Source organism: Dendrobates tinctorius, unplaced genomic scaffold, assembly GCF_039654945.1.
Source record: "Dendrobates tinctorius isolate UK_male_01 unplaced genomic scaffold, ASM3965494v1 ptg000070l, whole genome shotgun sequence".
Classification (NCBI taxonomy): Eukaryota; Metazoa; Chordata; class Amphibia; order Anura; family Dendrobatidae; genus Dendrobates; species Dendrobates tinctorius.
Window position 1 is genome coordinate 64,598,426 of NW_027361738.1, and position 18,522 is coordinate 64,616,947.

The 18,522-nt window shown below is 42.9% G+C and overlaps 1 protein-coding gene across 1 annotated transcript in view; it reads right to left on the minus strand.

The window, feature by feature from the left end:
- The window catches only part of GPR158 (G protein-coupled receptor 158), a 316,407-nt gene that overhangs the window by 34,673 nt on the left and 263,212 nt on the right, over positions 1–18,522 (minus strand). The window contains exon 6 of the mRNA XM_073581771.1: positions 2,290–2,399. Within this exon, the coding sequence (XP_073437872.1) occupies positions 2,290–2,399 (110 nt within the window). The remainder of the gene's footprint in view (positions 1–2,289; positions 2,400–18,522) is intronic.

Sequence of the window (18,522 nt, forward strand, 5' to 3'; positions counted from 1 at the left end):
CAGATGAGAAAAAGACTGCCCGATGAGCATTGGATGCATCCTTTGCAACTCGTTTGAAAGGGAATCTGCCAGTAGTATCAATCACCCTAAGCCAACTATATAGGCAGGTAGGCCATAGAAAGGCCGGGGTCAGACTTGCGAGAAACTCTGCATGTATTTCTACGCAGCTGAACGCTCCAATCCGAGTTCTGGCTGCAGTGCCGGGTATTGATGTGTGAGACTCGTCCGAGTTTCTCGCAAGTCTGACCCTGGCCAAAGATGAATAAAATGATACTTTGATATCTGCAATTTGATGTCTTACTCCTGAGAAATCCATGTTTTTCTTAAAATGTAAACACGCTGTTAAGATCTCAGGGCCGGACATAAATCTCCCTGAGAACCTGCCACCAGAGCTTATTATACAGTGGGTATGGAAAGAATGGGGGACATTACCAGAGGATGAGGCTCAGGACAAGGGATATTATAACAGGAAGGGGCTTAGGATGGTGGACATTATATCAGGAAGGGGCCTAGGATAAGAGACATTTTACAGGATGGGGCCACAATGGGGGAGATTATTACAGGAATTGGCCAGGACAGGGGACATTATAACATGAGGGGTGAATATACATGTCATTATAGGGTCTAGAATGCTACAAGGGCTCAACCTGCAGGTGGGTGCCCAGATCCAAATTTTGTAATTGGACTCCAGTTACGCCACTGTATCTAAGTATTTATTTCTGCCCTATTTGCCCATTGCATTGCGCTGATGGTAATGAGATTGTGCTTCTTTATTTGGCTCTGAGGCATCTTTACACCAATACGACACATGCTGCTTATTTCCCAGAAGTGACATGGAATGAAGCAAATCAATATTTTTTTTCCATTTCACAAAGACTAAATATAGAGTTTCTTATCATTGTGTGTTATAGTAATAATGAAATGTAATAGTTTCTCTATTGTTTACCAAAATATTTAGACAGATTGTTTTTAGGCAGTGTTTATTTTTATTTATTTGGAGTTTTTTCATACTTTTTTTTTCAAAAAAGATGATAAAATATTTACTATGCACTGCCCATATTCCAAACCTGCGCATGTCCCTCTACTGGCGCCATTTTACTAAAGACGCTTGGGAGGTCAATCCGTGCATGCGGCGCTGACCGACACCATTTCACTGAAGACCACCAGGAAGTCATTCTTTGCAAGAGCCACCCACGGCAAAGATATTTGCCACCTCAAACTTTAAAGCAGAAGGTAGCTACAGCCACCAGAGGCAGCGGAGGAGCTTGGGCAGGAGCCAGTGACCTCACCCAGTCCTGCCCCTACGCACCGAAAACTTATTACACCCAAACTTCAAATGCTGATTAAAGAACAACCATCACGCGAATTTCTTTACTAAAGGAAGAGTTAGGTGGCCGGATGAGTAAAGCAATACAACGAGCGTGACAGCATGCATTTCTATGAAGGTAAAATGCTCGGTCAGGAGAGCCGACAGCCCGTCCGAGAAATGCGTTGCGATCCTCGTCTGAGTTATACTGCCGTCTGACTCTTCCCTAAACCTATTTAATATTTCCCTAAACCTTCCCTTACCTATTTAATATTTATGCTTTTATATAACAGTGCCATTATGGACGTGCCTTTACTTTAAGGCTGTGTGCACACGCTGCAGATTTTGCTGCGGTTCCGCAGCGGTTTTGGCCGCTGCGGACCCGCAGCAGTTTTTGCTGCGGTGTACAGTACAATGATTCCCTATGGGAATCAAAAACCGCAGTGCAGACGGTGCGGAATTTTCCGCGCGGATTATCTGCGGTTTTCAATCCGCAGAAAGAATTGACATGTCAATTCTTTCTGCGGATTCTCCTGCGGTTTGCCATCTCCTCCATTGAGGAGATGAAAAACCGCAGGGCAAAACCGCAGAGCAATCCGCAGGTAAAACCGCAGGTCTTTTGACCTGCGGTTTCACCTGCGGATTGTACAAAATCCGCGCGGATGAATCCGCACCTTTTCCGCAGCGTGTGCACACAGCCTAACATTTAAAATTGTGCTGACAGGTCCTGTTTAATAATACAGCTACTAGCGCACATTCTGAACGCTCATTGAAACGTCGCCTGTGGATAGGTGACCAATGTTATTGGCGGAATGACCCCTTTAATTAGGCAGATTTTCTGTTTTTTTAAATTTTTAAATAAACTGTACTTGCGATCAACTACAAAAGTAGAGATCAGATAATAAAGAATCTATGTAAATTAATAAGACAATGAAATATATAAAAGTCATAAATATATTGCCCATGAATAAAAAGTGTAATACCTGTACAGCTTCAACGTCACAGTTCCATAGACAATTGCAAATCCCAAAAGTCGAACCCATCGAAGTAGGATGCAACGAAAGGTGCTTGGATCAAAATATAAGATAATAACCTGTTAGAGAAGAGAGAATTGACAAACATTATTTATTTTTTTTTGTCCTTTGCACGTTTACCAGGGGCGTAATTATAATGGGTGCAGGGGTTGCAGTCGTACCCACAACTTTTGGGAAAGGGCAAAAGATCTCTTTGGCCAACATGAGCAGACCAATACCATTGAAGGCCCATTGGAGCATTTTCATTGGGGCCCACAAGCTTTAAGTTTCACTACTGGAAATGCACACTTTGTAGGTAAAAATATCTCGCGTTTATTACATCCAAACAAACATAAAGCAAATGGATTTAGAATAGCTTCTCAGCCCACTGCATAAACCAAGGGCGATTTACAAACTAATGAGGTGAAAAACATTTAGAAGAGCTGGGTCAGCCATCTATCACCACATCACGAGGAGCTAATGGTCCAGTCTCTCTCCCTGGACCATTAAAGGCACCCGGTTTATTTCTCGCTATGTACAATGTCTATTTTTCTGTAATATTATAGATAAGAAAAAAAGAAATTGTATACTTGCAAAGATCAGTTTATAATATATATCCAGCTGTGTTCTGCTTGCCTTAGACTAATGCTCTTCAATAAATTGGGCCAAAAACTCTAAAATTTTAAAATACTTTTTACCCATACAAATAGAGGAAAAATAATATATATATAAAAAAAGAATTGTTAGATAAACCACAGCAAATAAAGAATCATACGATACCGAGAACCTGAATAGTTTTCAATGTTTTAATCTTGTCTTTCTTTATTCACCGGCAAATTTTGCACCAAATACATCAAATTGTCACACAGTGCTTGATTTATCGCATTATTTTATGACTGTTTTGCGCTTTTTTAGAGGAAAAAGTTGCACAATCCTTAACAAAAAGAATTAAAATGTTGCACATTATTCAACATTTGTGCGCACACAAAAAAAAAGAAACTCTACTAGTATACTGGAGAACAATTGTAAAAACAATTATTGCAGCATTTTGAAAAATTCACAAATGATAAATTAAGCTAAAATATCTGCATAACCAAAACCATGTCAAAAAGTTTAAAAAAAAAAAAAAGACAAAACCAAGTAAAATTCACTTAAAAGAGGAGTAAATTAAATAATGCATAAGGGACAAATAAAACAGTTACTGTTAGATCCATTTTTACTACAGAGAAAAATGCTGCAAGGGCCATGATAAATCAGTTCAATAGAGTATAAAGTGGTGTATGGGAAAACAGCTTGAGAACACAAATGAGTTAATTGACTAAGGGTCCCGTCACACTAAACGATGCACCAGCGATCCCGACAGCGATATGACCTGGTCAGGATCGCTGGTGCCTCGCTACATGATCGCTGGTGACCTGTCAAACAGGCAGCTTCACCAGCGATCAGGACCAGAGAGGACGCTGGTCTCTAAGGTAAATATCGGGTAACTAAGCACGCGCGTCGCTTAGTTACCCGCCGTGTACCTTGGATACCAGCTCCCAGCGCGAGCACGCTAGTATCCAAGGTACACAGATATTTACATTGGATACCAGCTCCCAGCATCTACTTACAGCACTGGGAGCTCGCTGATCGTTGGTCTCCCGCTGCCACACGCAGCGATGCGCGCTGGCCAGCGGGAGACCAATGATTAAAAAATGGCCCAGGACACTCCTGCATGATCAGCGATACCCGGCGGGGGGTTAGTCGCTGATGCATGTCACACACAGCGAGGTCGCTGTTGCACCACAAAATCAGCGATCTCGCTAGCAATCTCGCTGTGTGTGACGGGGCCTTAATATTCTGAGGTGACCATTTCCTGATAACTGTTCAGTGTAAAAAGGCTGCCGAGTGCCTGACAAAAGAGCAAAATGCTTGTTCGTCAGGTGAAATGATCTTTGAGTTTGACCAAAAGCGCATCATTCTGTGTACACAGGAACTGTGCTACTGAGAACAATGGCAGTGTAAGAGCACATATTGATCTATTAATTACAGATTGTTCTGTGTGCATATTATTATGCAGTCTACCTGTCTAAACCGCTATTAAGCAACCGCATATTGGCAAATATTTACCGATCAGCAACTGTCTTACACAGCAAATAGGCTAATGTGAATGCATTGGAATATGTTTGGTACAAAAACTCCATTCCTGTCTATGAGTGTTTAGTTGCTAGATGTGTATGCTGTTCATAAAGTTAAAACAAAAAAAACACTGCCAGAGGCTCACACAGGGAGAGCATGTGACTGTATTTCCTGTTTTCCTGTGTCTGTGTATGAGAGAAGCAGCCTGCTGTAGATGCTGCACAGATAGAGACTCACAAATGATTTATTCCTGATCTATTAAGCTTATCATATATTATTCCTGTTTGTTCCTGATTAAAGAAGCTCTGTTGTCACACGCTTGGAGAGTACCCTGAATTATCCGCTGCCAACAGAATGCACCTTTACCACCATTATCATTGATAAAAATAGGGACATTGACTTTGCACCCCTGCAAATCCATAGAAACCTACAAAACTAAGTGGGAATGCCAACTTTTGGGAGACTGTTCACAACTATTACATAAATTAGTCTTTTTCATTAACCACTTGATTTGATCATTTTTTGAGAAAATATAATAAAATAATCAATTAATTGATTATTTTTATAAATTCACTTTGCAACGTAAATCATCAATGTAGCCTAATGGGTAGTAAATGAAATCAATCATTCAAATCTGAATTGGGAAAATATTCATTCATCTCACTGCAAAGAGGTAACCAACTCCACAAAGTGGATAGCCATTTTTATAATGTTTCATTGGTTTTTAAAGAAGTCCTCCTCCTTCTCCCATCAAAATTTTTAATCTCTTAATATATTGCAGTCATCATATTATATAGCACTGTGTACTTACAATTGCTCATTTTGCCTTTCTATCCAGTTGATTATTTTCTTTTCCATTAGGTCTATGACATCACGTGATTAAAAACTTACTAGTTGAGTCCTTCTAAGCTCTATGTAGAAACAGGAGGTGTCTCTCTTCCTGCATGAGTCATCAGTGCAAAAGTCCCTGGCAGAGGTAGGAGCGGAGCAGCTGGGTCAGGAGTTAAGGAGGGGGATGACTCATGCAGGGAAAAGAGACTTCCTGCTTCTACATAGAGCAGAGAAAAGAGAAGAATTTACTGGGCAGAAAGGCAAAATGAGCAATTGTAAGTGCACAGTGCTCTAGAATATGATGGCAATACTGTATATTAAGAGGATGAAAACTTTGATGGTAGTGCTTCTTTAAGGAGTACCGAAACTTTGGAAACATTTTTCATATTTTGTAGACTGGTAAGTTCCCTGCAGATTGGTGGGGTCCAGTTCCTGAGACCCCCACCGATTGTTCAAAAGAGAGATGAGAAATGCACAAGTCAGGAGGCAGAAGCAAAATGGACCCCACCACCACCGATTTAAAGACCAAGAAAAAATCTTTAAACATCTTTTAGGCTATGTACACACGCTGCGGTTTTTGCTGCGGTTCTGCTGCAGTTTTGGCCATGAACCAAACCTTGAACCGCAGCAGTTCCGCAGACATGGTACAGTACCATGTAACCCTATGGGTTTTCAAAACCGCAGTGCTCACGCTGCGTTTTTTTCCGCGCGGTTTTGCTGTGGTTTACAAACTGCAGCATGTCAATTGTTTCTGCGGATTCCGCTGCGGTTTCACACCTTTAACATAGTAGAGGTGTGAAACCGCAGGGCAAAACCGCAGGCCAAACCGCAGGAAAACCGCAGGTCACTTTACCTGCGGTTTTACCTGCGGTTCCGCGGGGAAAAACCAGCAGGTGATTCCGCAGTGTGTGCACATAGCCTTTTAAAATGATTCCATATTATTTAATTTTCTGTGGGTCAGAGAATTTATTTTGCAGCAACAAATATTCAGTTTGCCCTTCGTTCAGCTTTTTTGTATCTAATTGCATTGACTAAGGAGAGTATCCCACTGGCACCTCTGGCACTTACCACATAAGCTATGGCTCATCTCACAAAACATTGTGATCTCAGAAAACCTTGTAAAACTTGACGAGGAGGACAAATAGTACCTCAGCAGACAATACTGTAAAATTCAGGTCATGGAAAGTAGTCATTAAAGCCATAAGCCTGAGGGACAAATTGGGTCTTGCATCATCATCATCATCCTATTATCTGCAATATGTGCTCAGCATCCTATTATGGAAATTTGATGATACTTTCCATTCAAAAATAGTCTTAACACAGAAAAAGGTGATATTCTTTATGGAACGCTGACGAGAAGGCAGAGTATTATCTCACAGGACTGATTAAATGAGAGGTCACACAAATGGGTTCTAAGCAAGGATAAGGCTGACAGACGAAATAAATAACCTGCACGGATCCCAGGATAATGCTATGTTTGTGAATGACCTTTCTATTCCGATAGAAAATAACGCAGCAAGCGATATTCAGCATAGGTGATCCAATGACAGAGGATATATATAGTCATGATTTAAGACCATTTTTTTAATTTACTTATATACCCACATACAGTATTGTGCAAAAGTTTTAGTATAGGTATAGGAAACATTCTGCAAACTTTAAAATGTTAATAGTTTATTTTTATTAATTAATAAAAACCAATGTGAATGAACTAAAAAGAGATCTAAATCAAATCAATACTTGGTGTGAGCGCCCTTTACCTTCAAAACTGCGACAAAACATCATCTTTTTGAAGGAACTCGACAGGGAGCTTGTTTCTCACATCTTGGAGAAATAACCACAGGTCTTCTGTGGATGTAGTCTTGTACAAGTCCTTCTGTCTCTTCATGTAATCCCAAACAGTCTCAATGATGTTGAGATCATGGCTACCAGGAATCTCAGATGTTCTTTCGGCTGCATTTAGTTATTAATGACATTGACTTTGTGTTTGGTTTTGCTGTAGAATGAATTTAAAGCCAATTAAAAACATCTCCCTGATAACATTGCGTGATGGAAAATGATCTGCCTGTATTTTTCAGCATGAAGGATATCAGTAATCCTGACCACATTCTCAACTCCATTTGCTGAAATACAGCCCCAAAACTTGCAAGGATCCTCCATCATGCTTCACTTTGAGTGAAGATATGTATTATTGTACCACTCTCCAGCCCTCATGCGAACAAACTTCGGTACCTTCTTTTACCATCAAATATTTAAAATTCTGACCCATTAGTCCAGAGAACCTGCTGTCAATTTTCTTCATCAGAGAGTCTATATTTTTGCTCATAGTTGAGTCGCTTAGCCTTGTTTCCATGAAGAAGGTATGACTTTTTGGCCACAATTCTTACATGGAGACTGTTTCTAAGGCCACTTATTCAAACAGTAGATGGGTGTAGCTGGGTTCCACTGATTTCTGCTAGTCCTGAGCTGATGGCACTGCTGGACATCTTCCAGTTTCAAAGGGAAGCATGATGTGTCTTCCAGATGCTGCACTAAATTTCCTTGGCTGATCACAGTGTCTACAGTCCTCAACATTGCTCATTTCGTGGTGCTCCTTGTACAGATCGTCGACAGAACATCTTGAAACCTCAGCCTGTTTTGAAATCTTTGCCTAGGAGAGATCTTGCTGATGCAGTATAACTAACTTATATCTAGTAACTGTGCTCAGTCTTGCCATGTTGTATGACCTGTGACATAAAACAAGGAGTCCTGGAAGTAATAATATGGGCCCCATAAAGCCTTGATCTCTACAACATGGCGTCTGTCTGGAATTGCACAGAGAGACAGACAGATTAGTGCAAGTCTACAGAAGATCTTTGGTTGGTTCTCGAAGATTTTTTAAATAATTTCCTTCCTAACTTTCTTCAAAATCTGTGTGAAAGTGTACTTAGATGAATTGATGCTGTCTGAAGGCCCGGGGTGGTCACCGAATATTCACTTAATTTTGATTTATTTTTTGTTCATTCACTTTGCATTTTGTTAATTGATAAAAAAGTAAACAATTAAAACTTTCCGGCATATTTGCCACACCTGCCTAAAACTTTACAACGTACTGTATATAATTTAGTCCATCATGTGCAGACACTGTGTAGACTGCTGACAGGTTGCATTGATGTTCATAGAATTAAAGAATAAATGGTTTTGGACATATTTGCTTTCTTGTAGTTTTACTTCAGATATTTATAACACATCTTCTCCTCTCTGGATATTAACTAGACAAGTTTCTAAAATGCTTATTCTGCACATCCACTAATCAAGTCAATGCTAGGTCCAACATTCTGTGCAGATTTAAAGGCTTTTCCTAGATTTTACAGCAATGGCCTATAATTAACTGGTTCTTGTATTTTCACACAGCCAAATCTTATTTGCTAGATATTGTAATAATAAAAAAATCACTTTATTTAAAGAATATCTTGTTTTACCCCAAATCATTACAAACTGCCAGCCATAGGGTCATAGAATCATAGAATCATAGAATGGTTGGAAGGGACCTCCTGGGTCATCTGGCCCAACCCCCTGCTCAAAGCAAGATTCACTAAATCATCCCAGACCAAGGTGTCATCCTTCTGTTTAACTTTCTGTCCACTGCCTGTTTTATAGTGTAAAGGTACCGTCACATTTAGCGATGCACCAGCGATCCCGACAACGATACGACCCGATCAGGATCGCTGGTGCATCGCTAAATGGTCGCTAGTGAGCTGCCAAACAGGCAGATCTCACCAGCGACATAGCAGCGGTTGGCGGTCGTTACTTACCTGTCAGATGCGGCGATGAAGACGTCCTCCCGCCCGCGTCCACGCGTCACTCGTCGGCGCCAGCAGGAAGCGGCCCAGGACGTTCTCGCGCGATCAGCGATAACCAGCGGGGGAGCTGGTCGGAGGTAGGTATCACATATAGCGATATCGCTAGCATTATCGCTGCTGCGTCACAAAATCGGTGACGCTTTAGCGATATCGATAGCGATCGCGCTTAATGTGACAGGCCCTTAATCCATGTGTTGCAGAAGAGACACAGAGATGGGTTATAGAAAGTGGTGGCTGTGAAATAACGTGCAGGTGCTGATTATGTCACCACGGAACAGAGACAGGTCAAAAGTTGAAGGGTTTATTTACAGGGATAAGATTCTCCTCACAGGGAGAAAGTAGTGAGGGTTAAACTGGTTTTATAACAGTATATTAAACAGTATATAGGAACTAAGACAAGTAATCAAACAGTCAAGCAGAATAATGGTAATGAACGGATATTCCTGTAACTTATCAGTTCTGAAGAAATCTTGCTTGTAGGGTCACCTTCTTCAACGTAGGCGCCGTCAGCAGCGGCACTTGTAGTCTCTCTAGTCTCTGTAGACTCTGCAGTCTCTATTAACCCGCAACAGGGGATTCGGGAGTTAATGTGGAAAGCAGGGGGGACGCAATGCAGACTGGGTCTCCTCTGCTCTGAGTCTTTGCTTTAAAACTAACAGTCTCTCCGCAGGTACAGTGTTCAGTCTCTTTATAAGTCTCACAGCAGGAATCAGAGGCTCTGTGCTACCACCGTGGGTATCGGGGCTGCGCGCGGGCCACGGTCTCTGCACTGGGCATTGCCTCTGCACTGGTCACTGCCTCTGCACGGTCAGTAGGGCACACTTCTCTAGTCATTGAGGTATCCGCTTCCACGTATGCACAGACAGCAATATTTCTGTCACGTCCTCCTGTCCTTGCCCTCTGAACGGGAGTTCTCGCTCTTCTCCTGCATGTGGCTGAGACCTCCTCTGTCTGCTGCACACGCTGCTCTGAGCTCCGCGCGCCCTGCTTTCCCACCCTCAGCCTGTCTTGCTTCCTGTCCCGGTCCGAAAGTCTTCCCCCCGGGAAACCTGCTGTACAGCTAACTGGTTCCGGACACGGAGCAGAGGAGGTAACCCCCTTCTGACTCTTCCTGTGCTTTACCCCCTTACAGCTGTGCTGCCTTTATATGCTTACTTCCCCCTATGTAAAGTCTTTCATTGTCCATTGGCTGAAAAAGACTACCTTCCGCTGTAACGGGATTCCCTGTACTGCTTCCCATGGAAATGCTGCTGGCCGGCGGAGCAAATCAGAGGCAAAAGAAGTGTAGCTAGCCAGGTCAGTAACAGGATTGACACGATAAGGGGCAGAAAAAGAAATGAAAAAAATGTAGTCAGCGGTATAGCCAGGGTCAGATGCTAGGTAATCTGTCAGAGCCAAGTCAAACAGGCTGCAGTCGGCGAAGGGGGATACTAGAATCAGACTAGGTCAAGATAAAATCTATCTGAGCAAACCACAACATAGAATACCAGAGTCCAGGAAGCCTCTAGGCACAATGTCTGTCAACTTAAAGTATCAAGTTGTGAGTTTATATAGGGTGAGATACTGTTATAGAGACCACAGTAGGGAATTGATTACACCTGCTGGGCCGCAGGACAAGTAATATACCCATTGTCCTGGTTGAGCGGAACCCTAGGTCTTAGCCAGAGTAATCCCCGACTCAACAGCGACTACACTACTGGCTACACAAGTAGGGGGAATATGGTGGAGATTGGTGACTAAAAGAGATGTACAGTAACTTGAGAAATGTGACACTCTACCTGTGAAACTTCATGCAGCTATAACACAGAAACAGTTTCTCAGTTAAGACCAGGCAAGTCATTGGGCTATGGAAGAAGCAATGATTGCTGAAAAGAGAGGGAAAGGAAGTTCCAGCACCTAAGGTGCTGTCAGAATGATGACAAAGAGGAACCAAATATTGAAAAAAAGGAAAACTACAGAGCATGAGAATCAGGACATGTTAGACTTGCATGTGTATCAAAACATTTTACCTCGTTGTGGGGATGATCATGTTTTTCTACAGGTTTTCGTTGAAAGGATGGGTAGGCTGTAAGCTACAGGTTTTGGGTCTTCACTGATAAGCATAGCAAAAAGAACAAGTGTGAGTTGAGTTGAGCTTCAATATTAACCATGTCAGATACTATATGAAGTGGCTTTTGTTTTGATTGTTGAGGTTGACCTTTGATCAGCTGAGATATACCAATCACATGACCAATGGACCAGCAATAAATACACAATTGCCACAGTAATGATATGCAATAAAAGTGTAAATGGTGCTATGTAAATGGACTTCAGCCAACACTGGAGACCTCCACTGAATGGGCTTGGAAATGTCCCACACAGAACCATGTATGGTTGTCAGCGCTGCATTCATTATTTATGGGATTGCCAGACGTAGCTAAGCACACTGTTCGGCTTTTTCATTTGTCCCAAAGACAATGAATGGCACAATGGTGTGCATGAGCAGACAAGGCTCCATTGCAATGAGCCATTTCATTTCAAAGCTTCAATCACTGGATCGATAGAGGTCCCAGCAGACAGATTACCACTGATCAGCAAGTTATTACCTATACTTTGGATAACAGTTGACCCCTTTGATACCTGTCAACTCGCTCCAGTCCATTGATTTCCGTAGAGCAATTAGATACTCATCTAACGCCCTCTTCCTCTCAACCACCCAAAAGTATAGTGAAAAAGAATATTTTAGATTTATAATCTTCTGAAAAAGAGGACTAATGTATAGTACCATGGAAAAGTTTTAGGCAGGTGTGGAAAAAATTCTGCGAGGAATGATTTAAAAAAATATGCAAATTGCCTCTTCAGAGAGAAAGAGGACTTGAACTCTATAGCGCCACCTGTTGGTAGTAGCGATCCTACAAGTCACAATCAACCTTACATTGACAAGCCCGAGCTGGCATGTCACTCTCCACAAGGAGAAACCTTACCCCTTAGACCTCAGTCCAGAACCTGTCACCTAGCCAAATAAGTTCTCATACTTTGCACTGACGAGAGCTAATAGCCCGAAACACCGTGTCTGCAAATTGAGATTCTGATTTGGCTTTTATCATAAGTCATATTACAAGACTCGTTAAAGGGTTGGTTGTGACTTGTAGGATTGCTACTACCAACAGGTGGCGCTATAAGGGTTCAAGTCCTCTTTCTCTCTGAAGAGCCAATTTGCATATTCAAATTCCCAGAGGAGCATTGCACGGCGAATAAGCCTCCTTACCTTGACAAGCCCGAGCTGGCATGTCACTCTCCACAAGGAGAAACCCTTAGATTTTTAAGAAAATAGACATTTTCATATTTTATTTTTATCACTTGTCAAAATGCAAAGTGAGTGAACAAAAAAAATAAATCTAAATCAAATCAATGTTTGGTGTGACCACTTTTTGCCTTCAAAAGAGCATCAATTCTTCTAGGTACTTGCATATAGTTTTTAAAGGAAGTCAGCAGGGAAGTTGTTCCAAACATATTGGAGAACTAACCACACATCTTATGTTGATGTAGACTTGCACAAATCCTTCTGTCTCTTCATTTAGTCCCAGACTCGTTGATGTTGAAATCATCACTTTCAAGACTCCTTGTGCATCTCTATGATAAAAATAGTTATTTTTGACTTGATCTGTATGTTTGGGGTTGTTGTCCTGCTGAAAAATACATTTTGGAGCCAATCAGATGCCTCACTGATGGTATTGCTTGGTGGATACATATCTGTATGGCTAAGTATATGATGGTATTTCTGAGCACTGAGGACACCATAAATCCTCACCAAATCTCCAACTTTGTTTGGTGAATTGCAGCCCCAAACTTCTAAAGAATCTTCACCATGCTTCACTGTTCCTGCAGACACTCATTATTGTATCTCTCTCCAGCCCGTCGGCAAAAAAATGGCAAACCAGATATTTAAAATGTTGACATCCCCCTTGTCCAAAGCACCTGCTGTCATTTTTCTGTATCGCAGTTTCCATATTATCATGTATGGTTGGGCCACGTGGCCTTTGGATGCAATTTTTACATGAAGACTAGAGATATGTTTATTGAATTGCCAGAATCAGGTCAAGTGTTGAGGGCAGTGTTACCTAGCTGGAGTCCTGCGAATCTCTTAGCTTCCGACATCCCTGGGGCGATGTTTAATCAGCCAGAACTTGCAAAACATCATCTGGATGTCACATTATACAGATGACATTGCGCCAACCCTGACTAATCAAACGTCACACCCAGTATTCCTGATATCAGGCGGCGGGACTCTCATCTGGCTGCTAGGCATTATGACTAGGCATTATTGACCTGGATGCTGGACAGGAATTCTTTTAAACAATCAAATCATCTCTAATGAAGACTACTCCTATTCAGACTGCTCCGAACGATATATGTGGGTTTCTTGGTCTTACTGGTTGCTGAATATTCTAAACTGATGGCACTACTGGACATAATACTAGTTTGAATGAAGCTAAACATGCATCTGCTATACTAAGTTTTCCTGGCCGACCATTCCGTCTATGCACCTCAACATTGCCCATATCTTATTGCTTCTTCAAAAGACCATGAACAGAGCATCTTGAAACCTAAGACTTCTTTGAAATCCGCCTAGAAGAGACCTTGCTGATGCAGTATAACTACCTTGTGTCTTGTTGCTGTGATCAGTCTTGCAATGGTGTGTGACTTGTGACATGAAATAGATTTCCTCCACCTCACCTTTCAAGCAGATTTTGACTGTTTCTCACCCAGTTTTCAGACTCCTACACAGCTGTTTCTGCTTTAGTTAATGACTGTGTTTCAACCTACATCTGAAAATGATGATCATTATGATCTGACTGCTATAATTGGTTGCCTATATACCTGACTAGAGATGACAAACTTGAACGTTAAAGTTCACTGTTCGCACTGGACAACAAGTGTCCGGTGCTCAACTCCGAACACGGACTTCTCCCGGAAATCCATTTAACAGTTCGGGAGATCAGGGAGGAGAGAATGAGAGGGAAAGAGCACTCAGATCCCCATTGATTTCTATGGGGTTCGGGTTTAGGTTCAAGCTCGGGTATAGTTCTGTTACCCAAACTGAACTTTGGACGGTCGAACCCGATGACCCTGAACTTCCACGGGTCTGTTCATCCCTACACCTGAATAAAATCCTACAAATCCTTTACTTTGTGTAGGTGTACCTAGATGAACTGATACTGTTTTGAAGGCAAATGGCAATCACACCAAATATTTTTTTGGTTTAGATTTCTCTTTTGTGCAATCTCTTTTCATTTTGTGAAATGATAAAACAAAAAAATTAAAAATTCTATTTTTGAAAGCATTCTGACTTTACAGGATTTTTTTTTACACAGCTGCCTAAAACTTTCGCACAGTGCTGGTCCATAATGTTAGAAACAAAGTGATTTAATATTCCTGTAAGATAAATGTGCTCACATCAGTGGTTGTGTCCCTGTAGGAGATCCTGTTATTAGAATCGCTCCGCTCACAAGCAGAAGATGTGTGATAATAAAGATGGAAAGCAGTGCTTCATTCCCTATGGCTTTCCTGTCAGCCCTTCCATAGACACCGGTGGTTTTATGACAAATTGTGTCATTTCCATCTGTGTATTTTTCCAACAGATTCACTGGGCAATGACAGGAGTCTGGATTAGTTTTATTAATGGAAATCTCCAATTTTTAAATATGGTAGTTAATCAGTAAAAAAAAAAAAAACGCAAATCTGGACTTTAATCAAATAGAATTTATGTATTTCTAAGGGTTTGCTAGGTACCCCTTAGACCTCAGTCCAGAGCCTCTCACCTAGCCAAATCAGATCTCATACTTTGCACTGACGAGAGCCAATAGCTCGAAACACTGTGTCTGCAAATTGAGATTCTGATTTGGCTTTTATCCTAAGTCATATTACAAGACTCGTTAAAGGGTTGATTGTGACTTGTAGGATCGCTACTACCAATAGGTGGAGCTGTAGAGTAAAAGTCCTCTTTCTCTCTGAAGAGGCAATTTGCATAAGGGTTTGCTACAAATCTATAATTCTTTTCAAATAAATATAAAAAAATACTGATACTTTTTTTTTAGTTTTTTTCTTTTTTTTTTTTTTAACCTGGACTCATTGATTCCTATGGTAGTGTTCTGGGCATGCTCTGTGATCTGGGCAGAGGTCTTTGTGCAGGGAAGGAGAGGAGGTGAGCTATAACTGCCACCTATTGGGAATGGTAGATCCTTTGTTTTCTATACTTATAGGGGGTACCTTTCATCATATTTTGCCCGTGATGAAAATAAACTGACTGCCGAACAGTCATCTCTTCAGAACAGAAAATGGGTATTGATGAGTGAATCTGATGAATTTTTCAATTTGCGTGAATGTGACAAGGAAATTTGATTTGTATTGAACTTATGTGAATTAAATATTCCTCATAACACTTTTGGGTCTCTGTAGACTCCAAGACATAATAAACAAGTCGTTAAAAAAATTATAATTAATACTTACCTTTCCACTCACTTGTCCTGCTACCGCTTCAGCTGAATGGTCCTCTGCTCTATTTGGCCTCTTTCCTCATTTTTGGGCATTTTCTCTCTGAACTTGGGTTTCCAACCCTAAGTAAGTTTCTACCATCACGGCACTCATCGTAATGTCTTGATGTCACCCTATACCTATTCAGGACATCAGGAATTGAACACCATGACCTCAGAGGCCCACTTGGAAGCCCCAATACAGAGCAAAGATGCCCAAAGAGGGCATTGCATGCCGGAGGTAAGAGCAGAAGACAGTTGACTATGGTGGGACAAGTTAGCAGCAAGTTGAGGATGGATATGTTTTTAAGTCCTTTCCAACCCTTTACAGTTCAGAAAAATTGGTGGTTTGGCCACTTGCTAAGTTTGCAGAAGGAAAATGTTAGGAACGGCGGAATGCACTAAATAAAAATAGTAATAAAGTGCGTTCGCCGCTCGGGGTCCACCGTGCAGTAGGTGATATAACCGCTGTTAAGTGGAGGCAGGAGCAATATGGCAGAAATACGCACAGGGTTAAATTTCACCCAGGTGCGCAGAGCAATCTCAGTTAATTCACAGAGATGCCAAACAAGTACAAATCCAAAAGACTGAGACTGAGCCTGTTGAAGTCACAGTACTCAGTAAAAACGCACACACGGTATCAGGTCACAGGAGTAGCCCGAGACGGCAGCACTACATCCGTCTACACCTACCGTGTGTGCGGTGTCGCAGCTGCCTACGCAAAGGGGCTGCTACTGCAGCGCGGCGTGGACACTGCCGCTAAACGACAAGGCTAAGGCGCAAGCGCAATGTCTGACGCTAGCAGCTGTGGATGTTGCAGCAGAGGAGCACTGGCGCTGATTCTAAACTCAGTCCCTAACCACATACGTAATATCAGAGGGAAGGGGTTTTATAATGAGTCATTCACCAGAATCATACATCCATCCTCATACACACAGCAGCAAGTAAGTCTATACTAGCGCATGACAGAACAGCCATGCGCGCCTTTTATAGTAGCCGGGACCTTCCGCAAGCTTCCAGATCTCTGAGATGGACCAATGAGAACTGGAGTGGGACCTGAGCACATGACTCCCGATCTCCAATGGGAGATCATCCCATGAGCATGCTCAGTAGGAGGACAGAAGGACTTAGCCTCAAGAGAGATTTGCTGCAAGGCAATCTCCTCTGCAATCTCCTCTGCAGTAGATAAACAGCAGGAGACTGCAGAATGTGAGGGTCTGGATCCCTGCGGAGTAAATGCAGAAATTCGACGCCTAACATTACCCCCCCTCCTAGGGCCCCCTCCTCCCTGAGCCTTCTGATCCACCAACTTGTGCCCATCAGAGATATAGGCCTCAGACTCATCCGAAGGCAAGTCTGATATCCCGGTAGGTGACAGGGAGGCCCGAGACAAGTGGAAGGCATCAGGGGCAGCAAGATCACCAGGTTTGAGAAGAGACCCGTGGGAGACAACGGGAGCAGAAGTTAAAGTGGAACGCCACTGTGTGTCGGTAGGCGTCTCCACCCTTCGTTTAAGGAGGCTATTCCGAGCACAAAAGGCGCAGGCCCGAATATACTTTTTAACATCCCGAGCCCTGTGCGGCCACCAGTAAGACCCTGCCAGGAGTTTTGTGGTCTGCATATAGCCACAGTGACCACCCCTCCTGGACGCATGTGCCCACGCGAGAACCTTAGGCCGAAGGTGGGGAGGAACAAGGGTCTTGCCCGGCGGCACAGAATTTGGCCGTTGCGGGGCACTGTTGTCCTGAGAAACAGCGTGTTGACAAAGATAACCACAACTGGAGTCTTGTGCCGGATGAGCCTGGAGAATGGCACGAGACACCTCCATGGGCTCTGGGGGTGGAACCTCTGGCTCGGGTAGTTCCAGAGGCTCAAAAAAATTGGGAACCGAGGTAACCTTCCGTTTGGATTGAGCACGCTCCATACCGCGCTCCGAAAAACGGAGGTCAATGATGGTGGAAATGGCAATCAGCTCTTCCAAACTTGCAGGAACCTCTCTGGTAGAGAGAGCATCTTTAACATGCTCCGCCAAACCTCTCCAAAACACAGGGATGAGGGCTTTATTGGACCACTCCAGCTCGGAAGCCAGTGTCCGAAAACGGACGGCATACTGACTAACCGAGAGAGAACCCTGAGTCAAAGCAAGAAGCTGAAGAGAGGTGTCGTGCGCAACCCGTGGACCGAGGAAGACCTGCTTAATAGCTGTTAGAAACTGAGCAGCAGTCCGAACCTCTGGGTCATCACGCTCCCATAATGGCGTAGCCCACTCCAATGCCTTGCCCGACAGAAGGGATACAATAAAACCCACCTTGGCCCGTAGGGAATCGCGCAGCCAGTAGCTCCAGCTGAAAAGAGCACTGGCTAATGAAACCCCTACAGGAGGCGCCATCGCCAGAAAATTTATCGGGCAACAGGAGGCGGGTAACTGTCGGCGCGAGGGAGGACGTGGACATACGGGAAACCGCGTCTGTGATTGCCTTTACAGCAGCTTCGGTGGATTGTGCAGCTGAGAGAGCCCTCTCAAGAGTGGCCAACCGGCCCTCAAGATGCCGAATACACTGTAACAGTTGCTGCTGTTCTGCCATCACTAGCCAAACCCTGGCGCTAGCATAATGTCAGGAACGGCGGAACGCACTAAATAAAAATAATAATAAAGTGCGTTCGCCACTCAGGGTCCACCGTGCAGTAGGTGATATAACCGCTGTTAAATGGAGGCTGGAGCAATATGGCGGAAATGCGCACAGGGTTAAACTTCACCCAGGCGCGCAGAGCAATCTCAGTTAATTCACAGAGATGCCAAACAAGTACAAATCCAAAAGACTGAGCCTGTTGAAGTCATAGTACTCAGTAAAAACGCACACATGGTATCAGGTCACAGAAGTAGCCAGAGACGGCAGCAC